The sequence below is a fragment of the Arachis hypogaea genome, chromosome 10 (genome assembly GCF_003086295.3).
Source record: "Arachis hypogaea cultivar Tifrunner chromosome 10, arahy.Tifrunner.gnm2.J5K5, whole genome shotgun sequence".
Taxonomy (NCBI): domain Eukaryota; kingdom Viridiplantae; phylum Streptophyta; class Magnoliopsida; order Fabales; family Fabaceae; genus Arachis; species Arachis hypogaea.
Genome location: NC_092045.1, coordinates 4,070,641 through 4,089,901, shown reverse-complemented (window position 1 = coordinate 4,089,901; position 19,261 = coordinate 4,070,641). Strand labels below are relative to the sequence as shown.

Here is a 19,261-nt window from a genome sequence, read left to right as displayed (position 1 = left end):
GTGTGTACCATTTTTCATCTATGCAGAGGATAAATAATGGTTGTGAATTGTGTTTATTATTTGGTAACAGCTTGTGCATTATGTGTTCAATCCTGCACTGGTTGGAGGAAGTTTGGCAGATACTATAACATTTGAGGATTTTGTTACACTGTGAGTAGTAGTTATATTTATGTTGCTTTAATTTTGTTTCTTCTGATTCATGTGTTCTAACTTTGTTTCTTTTGTTAAAAGTGGTTTATGCCAGTGAACATTCTCATTACATTTATAATAGAGTCGATTTTGGGATGGATCCTAGTCAAAATCACAAGGGCTCTCAAAAACCTAGAAAGTTTGATAATTGGTGTGTGTTCTGCAGGCATAGTAATTACTAACCCTCTAAATTCTCTTAATTTGTATACTAATAAGTATTAACACTAATGGATCTGAGAAATCTTAAAATTTTTCATTAATGTTTGAACAGGAAACTTAGGAAACTTGCCTATAATCATTATCCCAGCTATATGCAAAGATAAAGGTAACCCTTTTGGAGATCCTGATGTCTGCTATGTAGCTTTCTTATCTCTTCTTATTATCATTTTAATTTGGGGCTAATTCTTATTTTGTTTTGATTATAATCTCTAGATTGGAACAGTTTATATATGGAGTTATGTTTATAACATAATGAGGGTTTCAGCAAGTAAATTCCACAGAGAAAGTACTGCAAGCATTCATTCCATTCATTCTATCCATGCTTATGTTTATAGGGATCGTTGGCTACTCATGTTATCAAACATTACAACAAGTTGAACCAAAGGATGCCACTTATATATGTGAAGCTATACAGATACCAGGTATGTTTTGTTGCCCTTAATATGTTCAGCCATTGCCTTGTTGGTGTTGTGACAATTTGTGTGATATGCTGCAGATCTTTAGGGCATTGTCTTATATTCATCGTTGTATTGGAGTTTGCCATCGTGATATTCAAGCCTCAAAATCTATTGGTATGCCTTTTATATATGTTTGAATACATCCGCTATCTCTTTATTTTTTTAATTTTTAAATCTTTTTCTTCTCATGTTTCAATATTAATGGTCTAAACATCGAAGGTGAATATGATTTACAGATAGGTACTCTGACTAGTGATATTGCTAATATGAATGATGTTTTGCTTGTCAAGTCTGCTGGCTTAAAGAAGAGTAAGTAGCACATATCCTTGTGTTATTTTTTTATCTCATGAGAAAATATGATTTACCATTACCTACTGGGAAAGGAAATTTTCAATGTTTTAGCTCTTGAAATAGTGGAGTTGCATGTTAATAGTTGGTCACAAAAAATAACCAAGAACATTAAAAAGTTAAGTCTAAAATTTTTTTAAACACTCACATGTCTCAACCTTGGTGACGAACACTTTATCATTATTATTTTGTTAGTTTTTGGTGAAAGAAAACTTAATTATATGCCTATTTTCGGTTAGATATTCATGTAGTGAGATTTGACATGGGTTATCATACACCAGAAAAGATTACCAAGTGAGTGACATTATGCTTTTCCACCATTTTAATTGAGAAGCATATTTTTCATTTTCGATGAAGTTTTTTAGTTTTTAATTTTTCATCAAGCTGAAATTATTGATAGAAACTTTGATTCTTATAGATCAGATATGGTTGGAGAAGAGATATGTTGGGTCTTGCCACACCTCGGAATGGTTCAATACTGCAGGCAGAAGTATTAAGACAGAACTCATTGCTAGTGTCATTGTTTCACAGGTAATCATTTTTGTTGGATCAAACACTTATATTCGGCCGAAAACTATGAATTTAAAAGTCATTGAAGTTTGCACAGATTGATGAATCTGTAGTTTAATTTTCTTTTTCACATATGTTTTGTTAATTGCTATGAATTGGTGGTGTAGTGGACATGGGATGCTACAATCTTGCAAAGCTCAAATGTTGCTTGGAAATATGGGGTCAGTGGTCCTTTCTGGTATGCTAGTGGAGTAATAATCTAGGCATGAATCTTATATTACATTAAATATCTCCTCTGCATGCTGCTGTTTTTTTTTTACTTTTTTCTTTTTCAAATTTCAGTCCTCCTAAATTTTGCAATTTGGAAAGTGAAGTAAGCCTGAGATTTGATATGATGCATTGAACATAAACAGGTATTGTTGTTTGGAGTAATTGCTATAGAGATTAAAAGAAAGGCTCCTCATTGTAACAGAAATTCCTAAATATTCTTGTTCTAGCTTCAACAGCTAGTGTAAGCATTAGGATTTGTTAACTGCATTATTAGTTTGTCATTATTTTTGGATGATAATGGTATGGCTAGAAGTCAAGATCTAGTTGCAATGTTTGTAAATACATCTATCTAGTTATTTTCATTGTTCAGGAGTTTGGACATATAAGTCTGTATTTTATCATTTATTTTTTAATATTTTGTAGTTGTAATTAATGTGATTGGAAAATGATGGTAGTGTGCTATATTTTGTTGTAAAGTATTTTTTTTATTTTAATTTTCTTCTACATTTTTAATGTCTTGCTTAAATATTTCTTTTTAATAATAAATGATTAGTAGTGTAATTATAGTGTAGATTAATGTTTAAAAATTATATTGACAGGTTTGAAAACTCCACAGAATAACTGTTATGTTCAAAATGAAAAAATCTTTTTGTGGGGGTTTTAAACCGTCACAAACATTGACCAAGAACTGTCACAAAAGTCCAATATAAAACCCCCACTAAACACACACAAAACCTCCACTGAATAGATTGTGGAGGTTTTTAAAAACCCCCACAAAAGACCTCGTGGCATCTCAAATTTTGGGGGTTTTAGAAACCCCCACAAACTATTTAGTGGGGGTTATAAACCTCCACAAATAAGAAAAAAAAGTGCCACAAATAAACAAAAATCTTGTAGTGTAACTAAGTGTTATCTTTATCAATATCTATCTAATTTTAAGGTCAAAATATGCCACATGTCACTCCCTCATTGCAATTGAAATCAAATCTTTTCCTCCAAAATTAAAGAACTATCCCATCTTCTCTCTTCCTTTCTCTATCTCTCTCATTTCTTCACTCACTCTATCTCTCTTATATATCATTATCAATGACTAATTACGAATTTGACAATCAAAATATACAACATAACATTCTCTAATTGTATTTAAATTAAAACTAAAATTAAAATACTAAAATTAAAATATAGCTATATTATATATTATATTTATATATTATTAACTAATAACTAATTTAATAACTAAATGTGTCATATGATATTCATTCTCTTATTAAAATTTAGAGAAAATATTTTTCTCTAAAATTAATAAATATCCTTCTTATATTTTCTTATCTATCTCTCTCTTTTTTTCTATTTCTCTCTATCCTTCCCACTCTATGTATAATTTGTAATTCATATTTTATATTAGTAATTTGACAAATCAAAATGTGTCACCAGATATTTTTATTATAATTAAAATAAAAAATTTTCTTAACTTCCAAAATTAACAAACTCGCTATCTCATTCTTCTTCTTTATCTTTCTCTCTCTTTTCTAATTTTCTCTATTTTTCTCTACCTTTATGTTCTACAAAAAATAAAATTAAGAACATAATATAATTTAAATAAAAATATTTATTATATACATATTTTTTTATTTAATTTTAAATTTTTACTGCTTATCTTTTTAATATGTATTTTCACTTCTTTTCTTTTAAATATTTATTACATATAATTTAAAAAAATACTAATGTTGTGATTTGAAGTTAGAATCAAGATTCAATTGTTTAAAAAAATGAATTAATTTTATAACAATCAATATAAATTTTTATGTTAATATCTAATTATATTTTTATATATATAAAAAAATACTATTTTTAAATAGCAAGTATAAAAATTAATTATTTCTATTTGTGTAATAAATTTAATACCTAATCAAATATAAAAATATACATGTTAAATTCTTTTAAATTTTAGATAATGAATGTTAAAATTAAGTAAAAAATTAAACTCTTTCATTTGAAAATAATAACTAAAAAACTTATTATTTAATTTTGTTTAAGACTCTGGTCTTTTTAGTCGACAGAGACTTTTATCCCTTATGACCATTTTATAAAAGTAATTTAATGCTATAAATTTTTCGTGTCATAATCTATAATACTAGAATCGACATAATTTTAAAAGATTTATATTCTCGTAATAGTATTACGGGTAAAATACTAGTATCTAATAAATATCAATTTAATTTTTAGATGTTAGTTATATATAATTATAGATGTTATATATATATGAACTTATGAATGTTATGTGTATAAACTTAGTTAGTACAGTATAATTATAAATGCACATAAAAATAAAAAAATAAATTAATTTATTACCATTTCTCATCAAAATTTGTGTGATTTTTCATATTCTCAAAAATTAATTGACTAATAATAATTTCATCATGTGAGTTGTCTGTAGTTCAAATTATTTTTCAACTCCTTCTTATAAATTTTCTTGACCTATCCTACTTGTACTTGTAATTGAAATAGAATTATAATTTTTTGCCCGAGAAAGTAAACAGTTTTTATGATCTAGATTAAGAATGAAAAACCTATTATACTAAACTTTTACATTTGTCCACACATGTAATGATAATAAATAAATTAAAAAAAAATAAAAATCAATTACAATTAAAATCAATTACATTTATGAATATTATTATTACTGTTTGTAATTGTCATTAGTTTTATTGTATTCTTAAAAATAATATTCAAATTATAAAGGAGAATATTAAATAGTAATTACAAGAATGTCTAATAATTAGAGATATGGTATTATAATTAATATCATTAATAAGTGAAATTAATAAAAATATAATAAGTAAATTAATAAAAAAGTGAAATAAAAAATTAAAATATTATTAAGTTATATAAATAAAATAAATTATGAAAAGAGTAAAGTATCGTTTTTGTCCCCAACGTTTGGGATAAGTCTCAAAGTTATCCCTAACGTTTCAATCGTCTTATTTAAGTCTCTAACGTTTCAAAATTGATTCAATGTTGTCCTACCGTTAGGGATTCGTTAACAGAATTGACGGCGGGAGAAAATTGAGACGATTTTGAAATGTTAGGGACTTAAATAGGACGAAAACGTTAGGAACAAAAACGATACATACAAATAAATTTTAATTTAATTTTATCTTTCAATAATATTAATTTTTACTGTACATAATATTCAATTATTTTTTAATTACATTTAAATAAATTACACTTAATCACATTATTTTTATTTTAAATAAATTTATTTTTTTATAATTTTAAATAATTTTGATACATTAGAGACAAAATGTATAATTTATATTTTATTGTATATATATTATTTTTTTTCTTTTCTGCAAGTTTATATACTAGTCATTCTACAAACATTTCATGATAACTAAAAATCTTTAAGAGTAAAATTATAAAAAAATTAATTTATTTAAAATGAAAATAATATGATTAAGTGTAATTTACTTAGATGTGACTAAAAAATAATTGAATACTATGTATAGTAAAAAATTGATATTATTGAAGGATAAAATTAAAATTTATTTCTATGTATCATTTTTGTCCCCAATATTTTCATCTTATTTAAGTCCCTATCGTTTTAAAATCATCTCAATTTTGTCCCGCCGTCAATTCTATTAACGGATCCCTAACGGCAGGACAACATTGAGTCATTTTTGAAACGTTTGGAACTTAAATAGGACGATTGAAACATTAAAGACAACTTTGAGACTTACCCCAAACGTTTGAGACAAAAACGATACTTTACTCTTATAAAAAATTTTGACTAATTGTAACTAAAAATTTTTTATTACCAAACCTTTTTCTTGATGCAATACGGTGCACTCTCTCTGAATCACAATCTTATACCCAACTTACAATAGTGGCGCTACAGCCTTGGAATGTATATTTATGGAAATATTTGATAATTAACAAAAATAATTAAAAATAGATAAAATTAATTTTATTTAACATTCATTAATTATTAAATAAAATAAATTCTAACCTTTTTTTTTTCTTCTTTAACATTACCGATATATTTATTATATAAATGGTATGGTAGATTTGTATGGTAACTATTATTTAATTAATTATTAGGGTCGTTTACCATTATTAGATTCCACCAAGGTTATAGTTACAGCTAATCATGATTGATCCATTGTAGCACCTCACTCTAGCGCAACCCACATGTGTGGCGATACTCGTAATAACTTGCATATAGTTATAGCAATTACCACCAACACAAGACTTGGATTGCTCATCGTAATATTTTTTCTGTGCCACCCATATTTGGACAGCTTCTATTCCAGAAAGGTTTTTCCAGACACCATCCGTAATCACCACGCAAAAAGTTCGAACCGTAAGGATTATCCGATGACTCCGGATGTCAATTTTCACTATGTTTAATCAAGTGCGCAAGAGTATATGATTCTAGCTTCGTTTCCCATTTCAGTGGTTTAACTCCAACGATTCCACGTGCAACGTTGTGAGCAACAAGATAGTCTTCCGGAGAATTTTGAGCTAATAAACACCATGAAGGGAGTACACACACTAAACTATAAGTTTTGGGTATATGATGTAATATAAATAGATCATACATATTACGATCGATTACAATATAACAAGCAATAATCAAACTCTGCTTTAATTTTTGACGAGCATTGGAAGGAACCAAAGAAAAAAATAGAGAGAATGAATATAGTAATAACAACAATTTTCGTAAGTGTATTTCCATTATATGTATTGGGTGAGCTAGGGTTTCTATTATATGTATTGAGTTGGAGTTGAGACACTTCAGTGGACTAGGCCATAAGTGTAGGAGTTGCTCAAAGGTTCTTGAATAAACACATACATTATTGACTGTCTCGAGGGTAAATTGATAACACTAACTACTCCTTGTTACGAATCCAATTCTTACATGAAAAATGATAAGGTCATTAGAATTATTATTTTTCACTCTTACTTGATCGTTAACTCAATTTTTTAGTTTAGTTCTTTTAATTTAATAATCTAATAACATATTTTATCTCAATTGACTATGTTATATATATACACTAAAATTAGTCATTAATATTAAATACGTATTAAAATATAAATACATATTAAAAATAAATTAAACTATATATATTTATATACAAATATATTAGTAACTAATTTTAATAATTAATTTTAATATATAAATAATATTTTTATCTAAACATTGATGATTAATTAATGGCCTCTAATATTCTTTTTCTTGCATTGGTGGCAATAATTGTCATTGTTATACTCAGGTTCTTTGGAGGAAATCTACTCATATAGGGTGTGCTAGAGTTCAGTGCCAAAATGGAGGCACATTTGTTACATGCAATAGTTACTAATTAATAAAACAATTCGTTTGGGTAATCAACAATATGCAATGTCTTAGTATTGTGCTGTGCCAATATAACTATGGTTGAGTACTTGATGAGGTTTTCAAATGTTTTTTGGGCTTGTCAATGTGCATCTAGTTATGTGGGCATCTTTTCATGTAATAATAATGTTTTTCTTTCATTTAAAAGATTTGTAATTAGTATCAATAATCAATTAAAGTCTTCATCATCTTGAGTATATGTCCTTGATCAGTTTCGTAATAATCAATTTAATTAGTGACAAGCTTATCCTAATTTGTGTATTAGTTTTCGTTGTATAGGCTTGAGAAAAGATTATATTATTAAATTATTATATATTTATGTATAAATATATATAAGATAAGTAGTTTTACAATATAATATTAGATTTATAATATATATTATGTATTTATTAAAAATATATATACGTATTTATTAGTTTTTTCTATTAATTTAAATATTTGAGATAAGTAGTTTTACAATATAATATTAAAATTTTTCAAATTCAATTTTTATTATTACTAATAAAAAAATCAAGATAAAACAAACTAAAAAACAATTATGCATAATGACAATATAAGCTCAAAATAAATTTTTGCATACAAAAATATATTAAATATATAATCATTTATTATAAATTGGTACACTCTCATATGTATGAATCACAAACTTATACCCAAATGCTTACTATATATAGACACTAAAACCTAAGAATATATATTTATGATATAAGTCGTGTAGCAAATTACAACAGAGGATTTGGTAATTATTAAAGTATTACTTAATTAATAGGGTCGTTTATCTCTGTAGTTCCCTGGAGGGTTATAGTTACAACTAACCATGATCGATCCATTGTAGCACCTAACTCTAGCACAACCCACATGTGTAGTGGTACTCCAAACAACCTGAGTATAACCAAAACATTTATAGTCGTCACCATCATCACCACCTAAGCACGAGTTGGATTTCTCATCGTAGTATTGTTTTTCTGACACCCACAATTCAACAGCTTCTTTTCCAGTAAGGTTTTTCCAAATACCAGTTCCACGCACTAAGTTCTCGCCGTAAGGACCGTCCGATGACTCCAGCTTGCAATCTTCAACATGCTTATTCAAGTGCGCACGAGCATATGATTCTAGCTCCTTGTCCCATTTCAGTGGTTTAACCCCAACTCCTTTGCGCGCCGCGTTGTGAACCTTAAGATAATCATCTTCAGAATTTTGAGCCGATACACACCAAAAGAGTACACTTACAAAACTTATTATTCGCCCCACACTTATTTTCATTTTTAATATTGTTCTCTGATTGCAAAATTTATTAAAGGTGATTGTGTTATACTATGTAATTGGCATTTATAAGAGAATTAATGGCTTAAACGTTGCGTCATGAGGTAGTGTCGGTAACTTCTTTCTTTTATTTTAAGGAAACTACTTTTTGCTCTTGCTCAAGAAACATTTTTTTTTATGAATAAATACTGATTAACATAGTTGTCCTTTGATGCACTTGAATGCATGTATGAATTTTAAAAATGCACCAATATATTTGTATATAAATATACATATGGTTTAATTTATTTTTAATGTGTATTTGTATTCTAATATATATTTTACGGTGAAAACTCAAATGAAGTCGACTTCACGTGAAATTGATATATGAAGCCATTAGATAAAAATTTAGTCAAATCAGTTAAATCATCTAACGGTTTATCAATTTCCCGTAAAGTCGACTACACCTAAATTTTTACTATATTTTATACTGATGATTGATTTTGGTAACTAGCTAATTTTTGTGTACACGTACTATAGTTGTATTGATTTACTAATAAAGGAGAAGAAAGAGTATATTTATACAAATTATTTATTGATGTTAATAATTATTAAAGCAGTGAAATTAATGATCTTAGCCAAGAGTCTAATTATTCTATTAAAACCATTGATCCTAAGTATTCAGATATATCAAAAGACAAGCATGATATAGTATATGATATCCACAACCTATATATTACAACATAATATATAATAACAATCTTGTTTAATTTTTTGCAAGCATTACTAAGGAACCAGAAAAGAAATGAGGGCGAAGGTGATAATAATAAGTTTTATAAGCGTGCTCTCGGTACGATGCATATTGGGTCAAGACTTTTCAAGAGGGTACTTGGATGGTCAAAACGTTGCACGGGAAATCGTTGGGGTTAAGCCACTAAAGTGGAATCCAGAGCTAGCAGGAGTTGCTCAAAAGTTTTTGAATAACCACATTGTAGATTGTCTTGAGGGGCAGTTAATAACATCAACCGCTTCTCCTAATTATGGCCAGACCACTGCACGTAATGTGTTATTCAATAACTTTACGGCAGCAGATGCTGTGGCGTCGTGGGTGGCACAGAAAGATTACTACGACTTCGAATCCAACTCTTGCATTGGTGGCTATTGTGGTTGCTATACTCAGGTTGTTTGGAGGAAATCTACTCATATAGGATGCGCTAGAGTTAATTGCCGAAATGGAGGCACCCTTGTTACGTGCATTTATCGCCCTCCGGGCAACCTTCCAAATCAACGTCCTTACTAATTAATTATGGTAAGTGAAATTGTTAGTTGAGATTCGTTACATGACAATTGAATCAAATCTGTTTAATCATTTAACGACTCTCCATTATCAATATCACATGAAATTAACTGTAGGTAAGTTTCTACTGTTAATTTTACAATTCATTTAGGTAATCAACCATCTAACTATGGTTGTGTTTGTCAAAGGCTTTTTTTGCCTTGTGTGCTTAGCTTCCTATGTGCTGTGTGGCCACCTTTTCATCTTTTGGTTGACAATAATGTGATTGATATATTATTGTCAAATTATGTTCAGATGTTGCTTCTAAGGTATTTGTTATCATGAGTTTGCTTTTATGTATTTTGTTAGATTGGTTGATTTACTATTAGGAAAAGTCTAGGGCCAACAGTTTTATTAAAATCTAGTCAGCACTTAACCAGTAAAAATAAAGTGAGTAATTTTACACCTTTAGATGAAATTTTACACCATTAAAATCATTAGTGATAGCTAATTGATGGCTACAAATCACAAAATTTACTGGCCTTCAAGCACTTCTCAATGTAGTGTTTTTTGGTCTAGTAGTTAGCTCACTAGTCCGCTTAAACAAGTGTTGGGGATTCGAATCCCACCTTGTGTATGCAGCAACCCATTGACCAATGACAAACCCTTAAATGGAGCTCAGTACCGTGACGGATTAATCCTTGTCCTGTCGAGTTGAGGGATACCGTAGAAAACAAAAAAAAATGTAGTGTTTTTTATTAGGAAGATTCATTAAGAAAATATAGCAATAAACCCTATCCAGACTAAGTTATAGTTACGCTTAAAAAGGATTTTCGTACCCTGCAACAGTAGTGTTACACTTAAAAGAGGATATTCATATCCTACATATTTGGCATATTTGAAAAGCGTGCAAAGATCCAACATATTATATTGACACGTTAATGAAAACGTGGCAATAGAGAGAAAATAGTACGCTGAGAAAATATGGCAATAGAATCACTAAGATGACCACGTTTTATAAGCGTGGCAAAAGTCCTATGTGCTATGTGGCCATCTTTTCATCTTTTAATTAAAAAGCTGGCAATTAGGTTGTTAATAATCAGTTATTATTATGATATGGAAAAGTCCCTTTCAAGTGCCATTGAGCTTCAAAAAGAACAATGGTTTGGATGAGACCTGTGATCCGTTCCGCTATCTAAAAAGTTAAATATGCAACATATTATCTAATATGCGTTCTTCCTCCGTTTTTCCACCTTTAAATTAATCAAAGAATTTGTTAGGTAGACAATAATTTTTGTGAACAATGTGAACAATAAATTTTAAAATAGGTCCAATAAAGTAAAAACACACTACACTTTTAAATTATCCACCTAAATCTTAATATTAAAATAACTATCCGCATACCTAGTAAATTGAATATCCGATATATCCATTGTTCATATTGTTTAGTATTTTCATTGTTTACCTATTCTTTTCCTTAATTAAATAGACATTTATTTTCGATAAACAAATAAATTTCTCCTTTTTTGTTGAGCCATTATCTTCAAATACGATTTTTATCTCTCGTTAGATTATACCACCTGATTTGAACTTGCGTTTTAATGTTAAAAGAATTTGATGTTTTGTGTGACAAAAACATTTCAATAGAAACAATACAGTTAAATAACACTCCAGAGGATGCCAACACGTTTTATTTAATAAATTTGAAAGTACAGCAAGGAACATGAGTTTGGAAATTACTAATGAATTAGTAGGTCGGTTTACCCATAATGTTTTCTCTAGGGTTATAGTTACAGCTAACGATGGTTTTTAATCACCACCAGGCCAACGCATGATTTGGATTTTTGGTCATATATATATGACCCATGTGTCTTTCAAATTAATTTGTCCAACAAAAATATTATATGATCAATAAAATTGATTATTTTTTAATATTTTGCTAATATTAAATATTTAATATTAAATTCTAAATCTTAAATCATAATAATATAAAAATAAGATATTAACTCAAAATATTAACTAATATTAATAAAAAATATTAGTCGCTTAATATTTTTTATAGTGGACGATCTCACCAAACCCAATCGTGTAAAAATAATGAATTTGGGCTTTGATCTCTAGCATAGTGATTTTCACTATTCACAAGAATTCACTTAATTAAGATTTAATTTGTACACACTTGTTCAATTAATTTTAATATTATTGTCGTTGTTTCTCTCTTTTATTATTGCTTTAATATTTAAATTTTTTCTGTACATAATATGTTTGGTTAAATGTTTGAATATAAATAATAACAGTTCATTAGAATATACTAAATAAATAGTTGCATGGTTATCAGCTTAAGCTTTTGTCATTAATTGCATGAAGGTTATGGTTATTGCTTATATTATTCTTGGTTATTGGTTGTTCTTATATGTGATGTCTTTCCCCCGAAGAAAAAATAAAAATTAAGGGGCACTAAAGATAAAGAATCAATGACTTTTTTAGTATTTAAAAAATATCATTCAAGAAAAATTAGACTACGAGATTGATTAAAGACATTATTATCTTTTAAAACAATATTTCGGTCTTTTTTATAAATTTTAAAATTTGATATAAATAGTTTCTTTTCAATAATGATGATATATTATTTAGTCTCTTATATTAATTAGTTTTTTGTTAATGATCCTTATTAATTTGCTCTTTGATAATTTGGGATGATAAAAAAAAGTTAGTTAATATGTTATTTTAGTTAAATTTTTTCATTAAAAAAATGGCGAAATTAGGGACGACAGAAATTCAACGATGTGGTTAAGGGATGATGCACTGAAGAAAAAGAAATTGCGTGAGAGGACAGTAGATGGCGACGACGATAGCGATGTTGGGAAGGACAGAAGCTATGTGACGAAAAAAGAATGGAAGAGTGGAAATGTGCTTTATTAAGGAGTGTGGTTTTAATATTTTAAGAAATTATACCATTATCCATCTTAAATAATAAATTACAAAATAACTCAACTATGATTAAGATAATGACCAATTAAAATGTAACACATTATGAAGGGTAACTTACATGTTATTTTAGAGGGGGTTGAATAGAATTCACATATGAGTCCCGCTAGGAAGCCAATAGGATATTTGTACAATGTGTGTAATAGGTTGTTTATTTAGTCCAATATGAGTTAAAAATAAAAATTACCCACGAAATAATAAATTTAAAAACTTTTATTCAGTTATTTCACATCAAATTTCAAATTTCAAATTTCAAATTTTAAAAAAATTTAGTTAGTTATTTCAAAAAAATAACCATTTGAGATCCTCCAATACTCTCTTCTTTTTCAACCGGCAGCCACCCAACCTTTATCAATAATCATCCCATTTCACCGTCGTTACTTGGCTTGCCACACGCCACTCACCCTTAATAAAAATAACGATCCACTTAAGGATAAAAATAATCATCTACATACCTAATGAATTGAACATTTAACATATTTTAATTATATATAACTAAACTCAATCCAATCAAAATAATCATCTACATAAAAATAAAATAACCAACTGCATACTTACTAAAATGATCATCCTAAATTGACCATTAAAATAGAAGAAGAAGATGAATAAACAAAAAAAATTATTATTGTGGTGAAACATAATTTTGAAGGACTAGTCATGACAAAAGCGGCACTGTTGTGAAGCATAGGGCTCAAATCATGAAAGAAGCCAACTATGCTTAGATCCGAATAAGAAGAAGAGCATGGTGGTATCATCAATGAGAAGAGACTTGAAGGAATGGGAGAAAACGAAGGCGCATCGGAGGAGGTGAGGACGGTGTCGGGAAGAAGGCACACACCAATTGCGACGGAGGCGCTGGATGTCTGGATTACTGCGGTGCCGTTAGTTCGACCCACACAATATGCGCGTCCTCCCTTGGCGGTGGCCTGTGCGGCAATGACGCCAGTCAGAATAGTGTCGGCGCGATTTCCAATGGCGGCTGGTGACCGTGACGTTAGTGTACTGGCGAGACTTCATGAGAAAGGCATAGAACGCTAATAAACCGTATCGAGAGAGAGAGAGAGGTGAGAGAGAGAAGTAATTTATTTGTTTCCAAAACCGATGGTAATCCTAATATTTGATTTAAATTTCAAATTGAAAACTATTCAAAATTAATTAGTTGCCTATAATTTAGGTTTAATTTCAAATTAACTCCATTGTATATATTATATAAAGCATACATTGTCTCTTTATACTTTTCTTGTGTGCACACACACAGTGTGTGTGAATTTAATTTTGATGAAAGTCATATAATCATATTTTTTTTTGGGGGGATGCTCCCAAAAAGACACAGAAAATGTCTTTTTTTAAAGATATTTTTTAATAATTAAAATTTAACACATATAATTACTTAAATTATGTTATTTTTGTCAAAATTAGATCAGACAAAATAATTTGACCGAAAAATAGTAAATCAAATTTTGAATCCGTCTAAATTAATATTATTTTTTATAAAAAATAACTACAATACTCCTATTATATAAAATGACTAAAATACTCTTATTATATATATTAATTTTGAGAATTCTAAATTCTAGCCCTTTTCTTTTCTATCGTTATAGCGTTAGAATTTAAAGTTTTCAAAATTAACATATATATATATATATTTTAGTTGTGTTTTATAATAGGGATATTGTAGTAATTTTTTATAAAAAATATTAATTTATATCGATTTAAAATTTAATTTATTAATTTTTTGCTAAACTGATTTGTCTAATCTAATTTTAATAAAAATAATACAATTTAATTGATTATATGTGTCAAATTTTAATTTTTAAAAAATATCTTTAAAAAAAGAGGTTTTTGACATCTTTATCTAAGTGACTCCCATTTTTTTTTGGATGACCATTTAGGTAATAAATGTAAAAAGGATATTACCTAATTAGATGTGTGTATATAAAATTATTTTAAACTGACAATATATCAAAATTATATATATTACAATTATTATGAAAAAAAATAAACATTTATGTGTGGCCATCTAATTTATTAAAGAATATAAAATTTATTAAACATATTCTCTCGGTACTAAGCACAGTGATTTTTATTATTCCTAAGAAGTAAGAACAAACATTTTATATTTTTTAATAATAAACATAATGATTTTCATTACTCCTAAGAATTCACTTATATAATACTATATAATACTGTGTGGTACACTTGTTCATTTTGTTTTAATATTGTCGTTGTTTCTCTCTTTTATTTATTGATTTAATATTCAAATATTTTCTGTACGCAATATGTTTGATTAAATGTTTAAATATAAAGTATAACAGTTCATTAAAATACTAAATAAATAATAGTCGCTTTTAATAATAGTAGATTAACGACATGTTTGAAAAGTTTTAAAAGTAATTTTTTTGAGCTTTTGACTTATAAAAGGTAGTAGTATTAATGTTGGTGTAATTTTTTAAAATTAAATTGCGGTTTTCTAAAAAACTATTTAAAAACTTATAGAGAAGTTAAAAAAAATGACTTTTCTCATAATACTACTATTTTTTACTATATTTTTATAAAATAAATACTTTTATAACTAAAATTTTAAGCACAAAATAACTTATTTATAAATTACTTTTAATATAGTCATTTATTGTTTAAGCTATTTTTAAAAAAAAATTAATTAAGTTATTTATCCAAACTAGACCTAACTCTAAAAAAAAAATGCTTTACATTTTTTCCCTAAATTTTGAAGGGTAATCAAACATAGCCTTATTTTATTAGGCGAGGATCAACCATTTATGACATATATGGAATGATGAGGGTTTAGCAACATATATGTTATCAGACTTCAATATCAGTGTCTGTAAGTATCACTTGATTCCAAGCCTTTTTAACGCCACTAATAGTTGTTTTGAAAGGTCAGATTTCAATTCAGATTTCAAAAGACAATCATGATATAATATAAATTAATGACTATATATATGTTACGGTGTATGTTAAAATTAGTCAGTAAAATTAACCATTAAGATAAAATACATGTTAGAATATAAATACATATTAAAAATAAATTAAATTAAATATATATTTATAAATAAATATATTAGTAACTAATTTTAGTGTATAAATAGTATTTTTAATAAACAAACTAATTATAAATTATATACATATATATCCACAACCTATTGCAACATAATAATACCCCAACTATGAGCAATCTCCTTTAATTTGTTTGCACAAAAGAAAAAAAAATGAAGATGGTAATAATAAGTTTACTTAGCGTGCTCTCGGTACTAAGCATAATGTGTGATGATGGCTTTCCATCAGATTACCTAGATGGTCAGAACGCTGCACGAGCAGATGTTGGGGTTAAGCCATTAAAGTGGAGCGGGCAGTTAAAAAGAATGGCTGAAAAATTCGTGAATAAACACATTATATACTGTCTCCAGGGGCAATTAGGAAAACGCTATTCTATTTATCACGGCCAAAACACTGCACGTATTCCAGGATTCGAAAACGTTACAGCAATACATCAGGCTGTGGAGATATGGGTGGAACAGAAACGGTACTACGACTACGAATCCAACTCTTGCATTGGTGGTAATCTTTGCCATTCCTACACTCAAGTTGTTTGGAAAGATTCTAAGGAGATAGGGTGTTCTAGAGTTACCTGCCGAATTGGAGGCTCCCTTGTTGTATGTATCTATCGCCCTCCAGGCAATGTTGCAGGTCAACGTCCCTACTAATTAATTAAACAATTCTTCTCTAAGGTTGTGTTTCTCAATTTTTTTTTTGGGTCCTAGTGTGCTTAGCTTCTTATGTTTTATGTGTCCATCTTTTAATTGAAATGTTTGCAATTACTATTATTAAATTTAATAATCGATTTAATTGGTGTCAACCTTGATCTTGGTTTATGCATATCGGAAATGTTTAGTAACAAAAAAAATCAGCTAAAAACAGCTATAACTTGTCTTATTTAGCATTTATTAAATGAATGCTAAATAAGACAAGTTCTATCTGTTTTTTTTTGTCCGCTTAGCATTACTCTGTGCATATATCGTTGTATGTGTAGACCTGAGAAAAAATCAAATTATTAAATTATTTTAGTAGTCATCAAGTTTGTCCAAATAAATATAAGAAAGCCGGTACTAATTACCATTATATCTAAGAATTTAATTCGGCTAGTATAATGTAAGTTTCCACTTTCTAGCTATGACAATTCGTTGTTGAAGAAGGTAGTTAACTATGTGATTCATCTGCAAAGAACAGGGGAAACTTTGTGCAAAACTAAACACGGATATGGCTCCTTCCACTTTCTAGCTATAATCCGTGTCAATACAAAAAATAAAAAATAAATAAATATTATATAATCAAATTCATTCTTTTTCAGTGAAAGAAATATTTTTCACTTTTTAAAACTATTATTAGAATAATAAATCTCTTTGTTATTCAAATAAAACCAATATCCTCGGCTCTTTAGAAAAATATTATAATATTTTTTAATTTATTATTTAAATTAAGTGCCTCATTATTATCATGAAATAGCGCAGCCGAAGCTTTACTCTTCAGTAAAACAATGGCAAATTGAAGGGGCAAATTAAATGCCTCACCACGTTATTACGAAAGAGTGCCGCTAAAGGTCATTTGTGGTTTTTACTTGTATAATTGATTCTTGTCTCGGTCATTAATTTCATTGGTCTAATATCAATCCCGCTACGTTACCAACAATATTTCTACCAACATTTGCCAACTTTTATTTATAAGTGTGTTTAATAAAAATATCTTTGTGAATGTGTCTAATAAAAATATCTTTTTATAGCTGTGTTTAATAAAAATATCTTTATAGATATATTTTTTGGAAGTGTCTTTTTATATATGTATTTAAAATATAATAATTAATATTATTGGCAATAAGTTGACAGATAATATGTTGGTACCCTATATTTTTCCGTCTAATATTCACTACTACAAAACTAGTTATTACAGACGGATATTTCCGACGGATTTTATCCCACGGAAATACAGAGGGAATTTCAGAGGGATTTTTTGTCGGAAAACCAAAAAAATGGATTAGCATAAATTACAGACGGAAAAGAGAATCCGTCGATAATTCCGTCGGAAAAATTATTTTTTTTTTCCGTGAAAAATAGTTACAGACAGAAAATCTGTCTGTAATTAAATAGACTAAACGCTGCATTTTATTAAATAGTTACAGACAGAAAATCTGTCTGTAATTTAAATTTTCCGTCGGTAAATATTGAGATAACCCTCTTCTTATCTCTATCCACTCGATCCATCTACACTCCACCCATATCAAATGAGCTTGTTCCTCTCTCAGTCACCGAGTTGCGTCTTCTCTCCGTCGCACCAGTTTCTTCCGCCGCTGTCGCCGCCGCTGGCGTCACAGATCTCTCTCCGTCGTCCCTTGCGTCGCACGGGCTCCCTCTGCCTTCACATCCAACCCTAACCCCAGAGCTTCGTCGCGCCTCCAACCATAATCCCAGAACTTCATCGCGCTTCCAACCCCTGCTTCGCCGCTCCCTCCATCGACGCTCCCTCCGTCTCAAAGCCTCCGTCGTGCTCACTCTCTCGTAAGCCTTCAAACGTCGCTCCTTCCTCCATGGCTGAAACCCGTAACGCTCTGTTTTTCCTCCTGCGTCGCTGGTCTCCGTCTCCTCCTGCGTGTGGCTGTGCTGAAGCTCCATGGGAAAGATATACAACGGATTCCATGGGTGAAGCTTAACCACGGCTACAGAAGTACCGCTTGACTCGATTGAAGCAGTACAAGAACTACGAGAACCTCTCGTTCTCGTGAGGATCTCGACAAGGTGAACACCTCAGCTGCTCACGCTTTCACTTCTGATTTAGATGAAATTATGAATACTAATTCTAATTGGTTTCTAAACTCCATGTTTATTTATTTATTTGGCAGGAGTGTTTGGAAGTGCAGAAGGAGAAGGCCTTCTGTATTGGCACCACTTGGGGTAATGATCACCACATGTTTGATACAATGACTGTGATGTCTTTTACCTTCATTTTTATCCCTTTGTTCTACGATACATTACATTACAAGAATGTGTTTTGTTTTTCTTCACTGACTCACTTTGTTGTTTGGGTTCAGGAGCCAGTACCTATTGAATCCAACATGAGTAGCTTTTATGGGAAGAACAAGAATAGTAACCCTTTTTTTTTTGTTTTACAATTCTTTCTTTTTCTTTCTCCATAGTATATGCTTCTTTATATATATCCCTCAAATTGTTGTGATGGCTGTAGCTTTTCTTTAAATGTAACATACTGTTATTTCATTTGCCAAACACACTCAGCATAACATGTTTGTCTATCTATGTGATTGCAGATCTTTCAGAAAGCTATCTCCTCCTCAAACGCTTA

General features: G+C 29.1%; 3 protein-coding genes across 3 annotated transcripts; 2 read left to right on the top strand and 1 right to left on the bottom strand.

The window, feature by feature from the left end:
• Positions 1-8,151: 8,151 nt before the first annotated feature.
• On the bottom strand, positions 8,152-8,652 carry LOC112718132 (pathogenesis-related protein 1A). Its single transcript, XM_025770029.3, has one exon. The coding sequence runs from the start codon at positions 8,650-8,652 to the stop codon at positions 8,152-8,154; it is 501 nt and encodes a 166-aa protein (XP_025625814.1).
• A 784-nt stretch (positions 8,653-9,436) lies between these two features.
• Positions 9,437-9,931, top strand: LOC112718131 (basic form of pathogenesis-related protein 1). Its single transcript, XM_025770028.2, has one exon. It carries the CDS (start codon positions 9,437-9,439, stop codon positions 9,929-9,931), a length of 495 nt encoding a protein of 164 aa, XP_025625813.1.
• A 6,242-nt stretch (positions 9,932-16,173) lies between these two features.
• Positions 16,174-16,617, top strand: LOC112717196 (pathogenesis-related protein 1B-like). Its single transcript, XM_025769294.1, has one exon. It carries the CDS (start codon positions 16,174-16,176, stop codon positions 16,615-16,617), a length of 444 nt encoding a protein of 147 aa, XP_025625079.1.
• The last annotated feature ends 2,644 nt before the right edge of the window (positions 16,618-19,261 follow it).

Coding starts and splice junctions, on each gene's coding strand:
- LOC112718132 (XM_025770029.3), bottom strand. CDS start 8,652: ATGAAAATAAGTGTGGGGCGAATAATAAGTTTTGTAAGTGTACTCTTT.
- LOC112718131 (XM_025770028.2), top strand. CDS start 9,437: ATGAGGGCGAAGGTGATAATAATAAGTTTTATAAGCGTGCTCTCGGTA.
- LOC112717196 (XM_025769294.1), top strand. CDS start 16,174: ATGTGTGATGATGGCTTTCCATCAGATTACCTAGATGGTCAGAACGCT.